We start from the raw sequence: 14,172 nt of genomic DNA, 5'->3' as shown, positions 1-14,172 counted from the left end.
TATCCCCACAAGAAATGCACCCAAGAGGCCAACAGCATCCAGTAAAATAAGGGAAAAAGCCCCCCCCCCATCCAACAGCAGCAAATAAGAAAGGCGCGTTAATTAACCCCAAGTAATAAAAAACGCGGGCAGAAACGCCCGTCCTACTGCCCAAATGCAAATATTCACAACCGGCACATCAGCCCAGCCTACGCGAGGTGAAGATCCGGAAGCACAGCCCCAGCCACCACAGAGCCGACCGACTCCGTCAGCAGACTCCAAGGACCCTTCTCCAAGGCAGCGCCGCCTGCCACAGGAAGAAGCAACCACCGGGAAACTCACCGCGAGGAGCCCCACGCTCGCCGAGAGGCAAGACGATGCCCCCCCAGGCCCCACCGTGGAGGAGAAGGAAAAGGTAAGTCTAGCGGGCTAGACAAAAAGAACAGGAGGTGGTGGGGGTGGGGGGGGGGGTTCTAAGGGGAAGGGAGGGGCCTAGGGGGAGGCAGGGAGCCTCATTGGTGGGAAAGGAAGGCGAGGGAGGGACGGGAGGTAATGGAATGAGGAATCAGTATAATCAAGATTATCTGTAAGTATTCCAGGCTTTCCATAACCCATGCATCTTGTCACCACCTCCCCAGTACTACCGGTTTGTTAAGTGATTGAGACATATCATTATGACAATCAAAACGTAACCATTTTATTGCGAAGAGATAACAAGAAAGTGAACCTAAACTGTATCAAGTGCTAACATTCTTGTGTGCGTGATCGATGGGACGGACAAAAAGCCTTTATGGCATGTAATCACCATTTTAGTGTCAAGCCATCTGTCCATAATGGTTAAGCTGTTTCAAATGGTATTCGGCCTTTATGCCGGAATCTACAAATCACGCAGGTTTTTTATTTAGGATTCTGGGTGGGCTCTGGAAGATGCAAGCGGACTGTTTTTCTTGACCCTCCTTGGCCATTGTCCTGCTTCTCAGCATTTTAATTTTTCGTAGATTGACTCCAGGGTGCTCCGTCTCACTGATCGCGTCTCTGACTCCTTTGGCACAAAAGGGTTTACTGCCCATTGCACCCTTCACTCGTCCCTCTGGCATCATTAGTTGCGTCCTGCTGGGAAAATGATTTCAGGAGTCCCGAGTCAAGTACTACTGGGCCCAAATTCTTACAATTAGAGCTTTTTACTACTGATGACTATAATGTGCATGGCCTAGCAGGCTGACGCACTCACTCTGGTGACTGGGTGGGTGCTGCCACAAGAGCCAATAAATGGGACTGCTTAACTCACGAGCCAGCAGTTGCAACCCAAAGCAGGCACATGGTGTGGTTCCCGTGCACCACCGCTCCCTGTGCCACGTAGGAGACGAGGTCTAAAGGGCCCCCGAGTGTCGCAGGTTGCCTCTGCGTGGCTGGCTTGGCAGCTGCTCTCCTACTTCCAGTGGTAGTGTTGCTGGCACGGCTTCTCACCTCTACCCTTGGAGGGCTCTTTGCGCCTGTAAGCCTGCACGAGGCAGCAGTGGTGACAAACAAGGTGAACAGTTGCCTGACTCTAGAATAATTGTACACACATGGTCATTGTTATGTTTTATACATGGACTCTTCCATCGAAGAATTAGTGAGGGGGAATGGCTTTAATTCCCCCTTTAGTGGTATTCTTCGATTGTAGGGTCCGTTGCGTAATTAATTGTTTAATTGATTGATTTACAAATAAATAGCCTGGGGAGGTTTTTCCAGGTGTGTGGAGCAACGGATCATTTACTGTTGGAGTGCTTTTGTTACCTGTTTGCCTGCCGTTTGCTGCTTGCTTCTGGGCGCTTCCGCTGCCCTTTTGGAACACAACAGTCATTAAGTGAGAGTGAAGGTCAGATGCATCACGCAGGCCGGTAAGGCAGCTGCCGGACTCTAAACTTGAAAGAAGTGCAGTAATGCGCCCAAAGGCTGCTGGTAGCAACCCCCATCACCCACACGTGTATAAGTGATGTTGAAAAGGGGAGCAGTTTTTGGAAATAACAGAGACATTTATTAGCATGTGAAAGCTGGGTCACATATGTCCACAAGAAAAAATCCTATAACCCTATGTGAAGAAGAATTTTGTCTGTCTACTGCGATACCACCGCGCTCGTTCCTGCTGAAGATACTGTTGTGCACTGACTGGAAGCCCACTCCCCAGAGACGAGCTGAGCTACAGGTGCCTGGTCCTGGCAATGCTACCTTGATGAGCTTACCACAAGAAGGAGAGGCTCACTAAACGTTGCCCACCCCCAACACGCTGCACAAGAACCACGTGATAGGAAAAGCTGGCAACCCTGTACCCCAATTCAGGGAATTGGCAGATCCAGTGACAGCAGCTCCCTGCTAGCATGTGTGGGTGGGCTGCCCGAACAATTACGTCATAGCTATGAAGGGACATGATGGGGGTATGAAACATGCCAGCTGCTCTGCTATGTGGGAAAGGAGATATTCAAGCTGCTCAACAACCTACCAAAGAAAGAGAATGAGAAGGACTATGAAGGGTCAGTTGCAACTTTTGATAGCCATTTTAGCCATCACTTCATACCAGAATTCTAGGGTTTCAAATCCATCATGCCTCTCAATGGTAACACAAATTGATGGGTTTTATGCAAGGCTGTGAGAACTGACTGCACATGCACCAACAACGACCCTCTACAAAAAATCAGGCCTCAAGTAATATAAGGTTGCAGGTCATCAGTGCTCAGAAAGACGATACTGCATGAACCAGGAGGTTGCTAGATGATATTGATAATAGGCTGCTCTCACAAACTCTCCAACATGAGAGCAGAGAAGATGGAGGATGCCCTTGTGCAGATCCATATAGAAGAGAAAGACAAAATTAAGCCCAAACAAGGCAAGACATGGAACAATTGTGTGTGGAGTAATCACTTTTCACAGGTGGTGGGGTGGCCATACAGGACAGGCAAATGCTCCAATCAGTGGTTGCAAATGCAAGAAACTGAGCAGCCAGCAAATCCTAGAGAGTGTGACTGGAGGCTATGAAGATGAAGAGGACGGTGACAAAGGCAAGGGTGCTTTCATCCTATTATTTGCCACACAGTGATCCAAACCATGAGCAGCCAGGCCCATGTGTACGGTCCAGATGCTAGGCTAAGCATTCAAAACCCTCATTCACACTGGGGCCTCAGTAAATGTCATGGGACCAGCCAAATTCAGATGTTCAATCCTTCACCCATTCTCTGAAAGACAAGGACAAGACTTTCACTGCTTCCGTGGATGACACCTGCCTTGGCAGCACTTCACTGAAGCTAGTGGTGTTTGTCGATCAGATGCACTGCAAGGGGATCAAAGACATTGAAAAGCACTTCCCCAACCTGTACAAAGGTATGATGTGTCTCAAGACCTAATCAGTAAAACTGCACATTGATAGGTCAGTGAACCCACTGTGCTCTGACACCAGTGAATCCCTTTCCATATGGATACTGTTCCACAATGGAGGTTGAGCAACTTGGAAGACCATGATGTAATTTAAAAAGTAATAGGGCCCATTCCTTGGGAGTCCCTCATGGTAATGATACAGAAACCAAAACAACAAGGGACTGTGTGAATCTAAATAGACATGGGCCTACCTAGCAAGACAATCTAAAGAGAGAGGCACATTATGTTAACCTTTGATAATCTTACAGTATCCAATCGATTCAAACTGCTTCATTCTAATTTTCTACACCACACATATCTGACACCAGTAGGGTTTACATATATAGACCTCTCTAGATCATCAAATTGTGCCCATTGTGGGCTGCAGAAGCTTCATTTATACATATGGCATGACACTGTGCAGAGGTAAAAAAACTTCTGGGAATGGGTAACACCCTACACAGAAGAGGTAGTGGGGGTTGAGGTGCAGCTCCTACCAGGATCTTGTCTCTTGGACATGATAAAAAAACATAAGGCACAAAAACTCTCCTACAAACTAATGCACTTGCCATTGTTGCTAGCCTAGTGGAGAATTGCTATAGGATGAATTGGGACCAGGGTACAGGATGAGACACGGTGGGTCAAGCATGTGTTTGAATGGAGAGTAGCAGAGGAACAACACATGAAACTGTCATGCACTGACGAGATCACAAATGATTTGGCAGCTCCGAAGGCAATGTCACACTCCTTTAATGCATGGGAAGAGACAGAATCAGACACAGAGTAACACTGTTTTTGGGAACAGACTCCGCAACCACTCATATGTAACACAGGGAAATGTCACGACAGAGGAGGATAACATCATAAATTAATGGTATTGGATGTGGTCGCTGTATAGAACTGACAAATGTGAGGTTATTTGTACCTTGATGATACAGTTCACCTCGAGGTGGAGATGGGAGTAAATGAGATGATCCCACTTCATGCATTGCACCGACAGGTGCACTTCATTATCACTCTTTATCTGTGAAAAAATGTAAAAATAAAGGTTTAAAAAAAAACAATGATGATCTACCCCATGACCTAAATGGTTTTTGAAGTTCAATCCGAATGCCAGATGCCACCAAATCCCTCTGACTAAGGCCAGCCAAAATATCACAACATTCTCCACTCACATTGGGCTGAGGACCTACAAAAGTTGGAGCTTTGGGATTTCCTCTGCCTTTGAAGTGTTCCAAAATTTGATCAAGGGACACTGTCTGGGTTACCTGAGGTGTTAGATATGAGTGACAATATTGTCATATATACCTAGACTCTTTATGAACACAACACAGCATACGGCTCATGGTGATGCTAAGAAGGATAGCTGAGTGGGGGCTTAGCCTGCACCAACAAAAGAGTACGTTCCTCACCAACAAGATGGAGCCTACAGCTACGTCTTCTCAGGTAACAACATGAGGATAGATTGTCAGAATGCGACATTTGAGAGACCAACACACCAACCACAGGAACAGAGATCAGGAGTTTCCTAGAAATGGCCACATATTGACCGAGAAAGAGCTACATTATTCACAAATTGAAAGAGAGGTGGTAGCCATTAGGTGGAAGGACTTTCACTTATATATATAGGGGCAGGATTTTGAAGTGATCATGGACCATGAGCTACCAGTTTGTCTGTTTCTGGGAACGTTACACTTTGCTCCTCCAGAATTCAAGAAGTGGGTCCCGTAGCTCCAAAGATATAATTTCACATTTAGATACCAGAAACAAGCAGACACACCTCCTTTGGCACCACATAGATCATGGGGTAGCTAACTAGACTGAAGAGAACATTAATTTGATCACAGGCTTGAGCCGCCCAAAAGCATTTACCCGACAGAAGATAGCAGCCACATCACTGGAAGATGAGTGCCTCAAACTGGCCTGAAAGGTAGCCATCACAACCACATAGGCACCATTCATTGTCCAAAGGAAAGGACGCGATGTACCCAGCGGACAGGACATTCAGACGCTGTGGAGGGCCTGCTATGACCTGTGTGTCACCACTGATGCGGTCCACATTGTCTTTTTTAAAATATTTGTATTAATTTTGCAATGCAAATAATCTGTCACTTCAATTCAAACAGTTCCAGGCTCAACAACTCTGTAGCATTAATCAGAAGCAAATAAGGCACAAATTTCCATCTAAGCATTGATGGAGCAGATATGCTAATTCAACAGATTTCTAATGATTAATGTGTAATTATTATTGAGAAACATGTGTAGAGAAATTAATATTAGTAAATAACATGTATAATCGAAAATGTGCCCACGGGTAGTGGTCACCATGTGTATTAACAGATGTTAAATAATGAGAAGATCTACATAAAACATATTAATATATCACAACTGGATGAATAACCTATGTTTTATGGTAATTCAAATTCTTAAATTAGCTGGATTAAAGGCCTGGTTTCGCTGGGTACTGCTTGCTCATAACGTGGAAACTTCGAAAAGCCTTGCGAGGACTGGTAACTGGAAGGAAGGACCTTGAACTGTTAAGAGTTCAGACAGCTCTGCTAGAACATTCTGCAATGTACCAGCGGACAGGAGATGATGAAGACAATTTGATTCAATTATGTGTAGTGTAGGCTAAATGTACTTTCCCAGGACTTGAACAATAGAGGCACTGACTAAAGACTATGGGGGTCATTATGACCCTGGCGGAAAGACGGAAAAGCGGCGGTAAGTCCGCCAACAGGCTGTCTGTCTTTTTTTTGGAATTATGGTCATCCGCCTCTTCGCTGTTCCGCCCGCTGGGCTGGAGACCTGGGCCTCCAGCCCGGCGGCCGTCACAATACCGCCGCCGGTATTTTGACCCGGCTTACCGCCGTGGATTTCCTGCGGTAGGAACCGCCATGAAATCCATGGCGGTAAGCACTATCAGTGCCAGGGAATTCCTTCCCTGGCACTGATAGGAGTATCCCCCACCCCCCACCCCCAACCCGACTCCCTCCCCTACACCCCCCACCACCCCTGCCACCCCCCAAAGGTGGCAGGGCCCCCCTCCCCACCCGACCCCCAACATCACATAACTCACACGCACACAAGCACGCAGGCACCACCAACACACACACGCACACACACCAACATACATGCTTACATCCACACACTCAGTCAGACACGCACACCCATATACAAACATACACGCACACATCCATCCAGACATACATACAGACATACACACACAACACCCCCCTCCCCTAACGGACGATCGACTTACCTGTTCTGTCGATCCTCCGAGAGGGGACGGGAGCCATGGGGGCTGCTCCGCCGACACCACACCGCCAACAGAACACCGCCGCGCCGAATCACAGGACGTGATTCGCTGGGCAGTGTTCTGTTGGTGTGGCAGTGGAGGTGGAGCAACCTCCACTTACCCACCGCCCGCCAGTATGGCTGTTGGCGGCTCTCCATCCTAAAAAGGACGGAGAACAGCCAACAGTCATAATACGCCGAGCGGCAAACCGCCACTACTGGCGGTCTTCCGCACGGCGGTCCCTCGGCAGTCTTGCTAAAAGACCACCGAGGTTGTAATGATCACCTATGTATGCAACAATTTTGTTACCTGAAGAGCCAGATGATGTTCTCATCACAAGAAGGACCAATCAATGTATGGGGCTTGAAGCCTATGCAGAAATAGAGATTTGGTAAATAAAAACTATAGGTTAGAGTCATAACCTCCGGCAAGACTGACCAATTAGCAATTAGTGGGATGGACTGGGAGACCCTAATAAAAAGTCATGACAAGGGGAGCGAAATCAGAACTGCGGGCAGAAAGTCATGATGTCAGGAGACGCTGTCTGAGGTGCTGACCATTGGGCTTATACTCTGTGAGCCTGATCCGTAGCTGACCCTTGATGACCTAGGGACGAAGACTGACTTGTTGCTAATCCATCCTGTATAGGTAGCTATGAAAATGTGACTGATTGTGTGCCTTTTCTTCTAGGTACCAACTGCGCTGTATTTACAGAAATTCTCTCTTAGGTAGATTTTTTCCAAATTAATATTTTTCTCTAAATTGTTTTTTGCATGAAGACCCACATGCTGATGCTAATCTTGGTTAGGTAGGCTGATAGAGGTGACAAATGACTGACAAATTGAATTGCTGAATTATTCCATTAATGTTGATAATCACTGACCTATGATCTGCATTGTTGCTTATGATTTTCTTTGGAGAATACGGTTTCCTTGTTGCATTAATAAAGATTGATTAATGAAAACAAAATTAACTTTTGATTAGACTTTGTAATCAATAGGGAATAAAAACTATTAACCTTTCCATGAGTGATGGTTATTTTGATTATTATGGTTTTTCCTTTGGGTTTCTTAAGTGGTTGATAATGATTTATTGTTGTTTATTAGGTCAGTGATCACTGCATGACTAGGATACTCCATGCAATCCAAAAGGTTAATCGACCTATACGCGTCCCCTTGTAAGTTTACATACTAAGGACCGGGTGCGCTAGCAGCATTAACCACCATTCCTTTACAACCCTCATGAACCTCGAATGCGTCTGTCCCCTTAATACACTGGACATCACGAAACATTACATTATATTGCTTTCACGGTTGTCAACATTTTGCCCTTTTCCTGTGGCATCCTCTACATTCATACATCTGTTTTCTGGTAGCATGTGCCAGTCAATACCATCTTTCCAGTTATAGATACTTGATGACTACCTATATTTATTTTTGTGACCATCAACCCTAGTACTACAAATACACTGATGTACTTAGCGGGCCCTCTTCTCCCCAAATGTTAAGGATAAGTGATTTAGCAGCATCTTTTACCTGTATGCCAATTACTAACTTAAATAGTCCCTCACCTTGTCCCAATATTGTTTTTTACAGGACCATAGTATGTGGAGGAAGAATCTAGGCTGTGCACAGCCTCCTCCATATTTGTCTGTATCAATTTTCCCCATTCTTTGAAGTAATATTTTAGTGTAGTATGCACAATATAGCTTTACCAGCCTAAATCCGACCTTATTGCCACCTCATGGGGAGCTCTCAATGCCCCCTCCCACTCCTCCTTCTCAAACAGACTGACATCAGCTTTCCATGCAGCTTTTAGTTTTATAAATATGTATGGTGAATTGTAGATACTTTTTTAAATAGATCAGCGAAATAGTGTTTTGTGCAGGAGCTCATCCAGCACTCTGTTCTCCAAAGGGGAGGGGTCTTCGATCATTGTTCCATTTAATACGCTTGTAGCTCGTATATGTTTGCCTTGAACGTTTCCCTGTCAGCCAGCTGTAATCCTGTTGAAGTGTTTACATCAAGACCAGTGTTCCATTTTTTCCATATGTGCCCCATTATGCTTACACCTAAGGAACCCCAGTAACATGTCTGCCTATACAGGTATGTCACCGTTGCAGCTATGCCACAGTGATTCTGCATTGTCTCTTCTAGGGTCCTACAGGCCAGGCTCAATCAGCTGGTGCATGTGGGTCATCAGGGCATTGTAAAAACATCATCAGGGCATTGTAAAAACCAAAGCCTCACTAAGGGAGAAGCTCAGGACATAGACTAAGGAAAAAGCTCTGGCTCTGACATGGACCAGCAGGTGGAGCAGATGATAAGAGTTTGTCTGAGGTGTCAAGTGATTGGAAGTCCATAATCCCCAGCTCCAGTGGCTACTGAGGAGCCCTGCTCATTTCTGTGCACTTTCAATGTAAACCATTGTCTGTTGGTGATGGACACTGTAGGAAATCAGCCTTTTCAGTGTGGTCACCCAATATTTTTTGCCTTTCACTGGCTTCAGACCTCTATGCACTTTAACCCTGCTAACCAGTGGTAAAGTGGCTGTGTTCCCGCTTCAGGCATTGTCAAATTAGCATATCCCTATTTGGTATGTTTAACTTACCGACCAGTGCTTAGTAAATGGTACAAAATGTACCCAGGACCTAAAAATTAAATGTCACTAGTGGACTCCAGCACCTACTGGGCCATTCACTAGAGTGCAAATCAAGCCCCTTTATCAGATTGTAAAGAAATGGCTCCCTGTTGCAGTTACCCCCCACTTTTTGCCTGGTACTGATGCTGACTTGACTGAGAAGTGTGCTGGGACCCTGCTAACCAGGCCCCAGCACCAGTGTTCCTTCACCTAAAATGTACCATTGTATCCACAATTGGCACACCCTGGCATTCAGATAAGTCCCTTGTAACTGGTACTTCTAGTACCAAGGGCCCTGATGCCAAGAAAGGTCTCTAAGGGCTGCAGCATGTCTTATGCCACCCTAGAGACCCCTCACTCAGCACAGACACACTGCTTACAAGCCTGTGTGTGCTAGTGAGAACAAAATGAGTAAGTCGACATGGCACTCCCCTCAGGGTGCCATGCCAGCCTCTCACTGCCTATGCAGTATAGGTAAGACACCCCTCTAGCAGGCCTTACAGCCCTAAGGCAGGGTGCACTATACCATAGGTGAGGGTACCAGTGCATGAGCACTGTGCCCCTACAGTGTCTAAACAAAACCTTAGACATTGTAAGTGCAGGGTAGCCATAAGAGTATATGGTCTGGGAGTCTGTTTTGCACGAACTCCACAGCACCATAATGGCTACACTGAAAACTGGGAAGTTTGGTATCAAACTTCTCAGCACAATAAATGCACACTGATGCCAGTGTACATTTTATTGCAAAATACACCCCAGAGGGCACCTTAGAGGTGCCCCCTGAAACTTAACCGACTGTCTGTGTAGGCTGACTGGTTCCAGCAGCCTGCCACACTAGAGACATGTTGCTGGCCCCATGGGGAGAGTGCCTTTGTCACTCTGAGGCCAGTAACAAAGCCTGCACTGGGTGGAGATGCTAACACCTCCCCCAGGCAGGAGCTGTGACACCTGGCGGTGAGCCTCAAAGGCTCACCCCTTTGTCACAGCCCAGCAGGGCACTCCAGCTTAGTGGAGTTGCCCGCCCCCTCCGGCCACGGCCCCCACTTTTGGCGGCAAGGCTGGAGGGAACAAAGAAAGCAACAAGGAGGAGTCACTGGCCAGTCAGGACAGCCCCTAAATTGTGTCCTGAGCTGAAGTGACTCTAACTTTTAGAAATCCTCCATCTTGCAGATGGAGGATTCCCCCAATAGGGTTAGGATTGTGACCCCCTCCCCTTGGGAGGAGGCACAAAAAGGGTGTACCCACCCTCAGGGCTAGTAGCCATTGGCTACTAACCCCCCAGACCTAAACACGCCCTTAAATTTAGTATTTAAGTGCTACCCTGAACCCTAGAAAATCAGATTCCTGCAACTACAAGAAGAAGGACTGCCTAGCTGAAAACCCCTGCAGAGGAAGACCAGAAGACGACAACTGCCTTGGCCCCAGAAACTCACCGGCCTGTCTCCTGCCTTCCAAAGATCCTGCTCCAGCGACGCCTTCCAAAGGGACCAGCGACCTCGACATCCTCTGAGGACTGCCCCTGCTTCGAAAAGACAAGAAACTCCCGAGGACAGCGGACCTGCTCCAAGAAAAGCTGCAACTTTGTTTCCAGCAGCTTTAAAGAACCCTGCAAGCTCCCCGCAAGAAGCGTGAGACTTGCAACACTGCACCCGGCGACCCCGACTCGGCTGGTGGCGATCCAACACCTCAGGAGGGACCCCAGGACTACTCTAAGACTGTGAGTACAAAAACCTGTCCCCCCTGAGCCCCCACAGCGCCGCCTGCAGAGGGAATCCCGAGGCTTCCCCTGACCGCGACTCTTTGAATCCTAAGTCCCGACACCTGGGAGAGACCCTGCACCCGCAGCCCCCAGGACCTGAAGGACCGGACTTTCACTGGAGGAGTGACCCCCAGGAGTCCCTCTCCCTTGACCAAGTGGAGGTTTCCCCGAGGAACCCCCCCCTTGCCTGCCTGCAGCGCTGAAGAGATCCCTAGATCTCCCATTGACTTCCATTACAAACCCGACGCTTGTTTCTACACTGCACCCGGCCGCCCCCGCGCTGCTGAGGGTGAAATTTCTGTGTGGGCTTGTGTCCCCCCCGGTGCCCTACAAAACCCCCCTGGTCTGCCCTCCGAAGACGCGGGTACTTACCTGCAAGCAGACCGGAACCGGGGCACCCCCTTCTCTCCATTCTAGCCTATGTGTTTTGGGCACCACTTTGAACTCTGCACCTGACCGGCCCTGAGCTGCTGGTGTGGTGACTTTGGGGTTGCTCTGAACCCCCAACGGTGGGCTACCTTGGACCAAGAACTAAGCCCTGTAAGTGTCTTACTTACCTGGTTAACCTAACAAATACTTACCTCCCCTAGGAACTGTGAAAATTGCACTGTGTCCACTTTTAAAACAGCTATTTGTGAATAACTTGAAAAGTATACATGCAATTTTGATGATTTGAAGTTCCTAAAGTACTTACCTGCAATACCTTTCGAATGAGATATTACATGTAGAATTTGAACCTGTGGTTCTTAAAATAAACTAAGAAAAGATATTTTTCTATACAAAAACCTATTGGCTGGATTTGTCTCTGAGTGTGTGTACCTCATTTATTGTCTATGTGTATGTACAACAAATGCTTAACACTACTCCTTGGATAAGCCTACTGCTCGACCACACTACCACAAAATAGAGCATTAGTATTATCTCTTTTTGCCACTATCTTACCTCTAAGGGGAACCCTTGGACTCTGTGCATGCTATTCCTTACTTTGAAATAGCACATACAGAGCCAACATCCTACATTGGTGGATCAGCGGTGGGGTACAAGACTTTGCATTTGCTGGACTACTCAGCCAATACCTGATCACACGACAAATTCCAAAATTGTCATTAGAAATTCATTTTTGCAATTTGAAATTTTTCTAAATTCTTAAAAGTCCTGCTAGGGCCTTGTGTGTTAAGTCCCTGTTTAGCATTGTCTTTTAGAGTTTAAAAGTTTGTTAAAAGTTTGAAATTAGATTCTAGAAACAGTTTTAGATTCTTTAAAAAGTCTTCCAACTCTTAGCAAAATAATGTCTGATACAGAGATGAATGTGGTGGAACTCGACACCACACCTTACCTCCATCTTAAGATGAGGGAGCTAAGGTCTCTCTGTAATATCAAAAAAATAACCATTGGCTCCAGACCTACCAAAATTCAGCTCCAGGAGCTGTTGGCAGAGTTTGAAAAAGCCAACCCCTCTGAGGATGACTTCACAGAGGAAGAAATTAGTGACTTGGAGGGCAATTCCCCCCTTCCAGTCCTAAATAGGGAGACCAGGGCCTCTCAAGCCCTGTCTCCAAAAATGATAGTCAGAAATGTTGCTTCCCTCACAGGAGGGTCCAGCATTTCTGAAATCACTGAGGATGCTCTCAGTGAAGATGACCCCCTGTTAGCCAGGATGGTCAAAAGATTGGCTTTGGAAAAGCAGCTCCTAGCCATAGAAAGGGAAAGAAAAGAGATGGGCCTAGGTCCCATCAATGGTGGCAGCAACTTAAATAGGGTCAGAGATTCTCCTGACATCCTAAAAATCCCCAAAGGGATTGTAACAAAATATGAAGATGGTGATGACATCACCAAATGGTTCACAGCTTTTGAGAGGGCTTGTGTAACCAGAAAAGTAAACAGATCTCACTGGGGTGCTCTCCTTTGGGAAATGTTCACTGGAAAGTGTAGGGATAGACTCCTCACACTCTCTGGAAAAGATGCAGAATCTTATGACCTCATGAAGGGTACCCTGATTGAGGGCTTTGGATTCTCCACTGAGTAGTATAGAATTAGATTCAGGGGGGCTCAAAAATCCTCGAGCCAGACCTGGGTTGATTTTGTAGACTACTCAGTAAAAACACTAGATGGTTGGTTAACTGGAAATGAAGTGTGTGACTATGTTGGGCTTTATAATTTGTTTATGAAAGAACACATTTTAAGTAACTGCTTCAATGAAAAGTTGCATCAGTATCTGGTAGACCTAGGTCCAATTTCTCCCCAAGAATTGGGAAAGAAGGCAGACCACTGGGTCAAGACTAGAGTAACCAAAACTTCCACTGGGGGTGACCAAAAGAAAGGGGTTACAAAAACTCCCCAGGAAAAAGTGGGTGACACTAGAAACAAAGAAAAAGAGTCCTCTGTAGGCCCCCAAAAACCAGAACAGGTGGGTGGGCCCCAAGACACAACCCAAAACAAAGGTGGGTACCAGGGTAAGAACTGGGATGCCACTAAGGCATGGTGCCACAACTGTAAACAGTCTGGGCACCACACCAAGGACACTTCTTGTCCCAAAAACAAACCCCAGAACAAAATTCCAGGGGTAACCAGTGTAGCCATGGGAGATGACTCCTCAGATGAGGAGGTCTTCCTAGCCTTCAACTGGAAACAGGGCCCAACAGGTGAGTTGGAGATTCCAGAGGGAAGTAGACACTTCCACCACCTACTGGTGAATGGAATCCCAACCACTGCCCTGAGAGACACTTGTGCCAGTCACACTATTGTGCATGACAGGCTGGTGCTCTCAAACCAGTACATCCCAGGTGAGACTGCCAGGGTAAGAGTTAGCCTAGACAGGGTCACTAAGAGGCCTGTGGCTTTAGTGCCCATAGAAGTGGGTGGCACTCTTAGCTGGAGAAGGGTAGTAGTCAGTACAGACCTCCCCCTTGATTGTCTCCTTGGAAATGACTACCCAGAGGTTAGTCAGAGCCCAAGAGAGAAACTGGTCCAGTGCCAGTCCTCTCCCAAGGATTCTGGAAGTCCTGCCTCTGCAGTAAATGCAAGCAGGCCCCAGAAGAAAAAGAAAAGAAAACAGAGTAGGAAGGGTGGACAACCTTTAGCCAAGGTTACAGCAAGCCAAGGAGAT

At 46.8% G+C, this 14,172-nt stretch overlaps 1 protein-coding gene across 2 annotated transcripts in view; it reads left to right on the top strand.

The window, feature by feature from the left end:
* Positions 1–222: 222 nt before the first annotated feature.
* LOC138248727 (ADP-ribosyl cyclase/cyclic ADP-ribose hydrolase 2-like) overlaps positions 223–14,172 on the top strand; it is a 266,855-nt gene continuing 252,905 nt past the window's right edge. The window contains exon 1 of one of the 2 annotated variants that reach the window (XM_069202589.1): positions 223–394. In XM_069202589.1, the coding sequence (XP_069058690.1) occupies positions 357–394 (38 nt within the window). In that variant the 5' untranslated portion in view covers positions 223–356. The remainder of the gene's footprint in view (positions 395–14,172) is intronic. The other variant, XR_011194637.1, reaches the window with a different exon arrangement.

This window comes from Pleurodeles waltl, chromosome 1_2 (genome assembly GCF_031143425.1).
Source record: "Pleurodeles waltl isolate 20211129_DDA chromosome 1_2, aPleWal1.hap1.20221129, whole genome shotgun sequence".
Classification (NCBI taxonomy): Eukaryota; Metazoa; Chordata; class Amphibia; order Caudata; family Salamandridae; genus Pleurodeles; species Pleurodeles waltl.
Note: the sequence above shows the minus strand (reverse complement) of the source record. Positions and strands in the feature narration are given on the sequence as shown.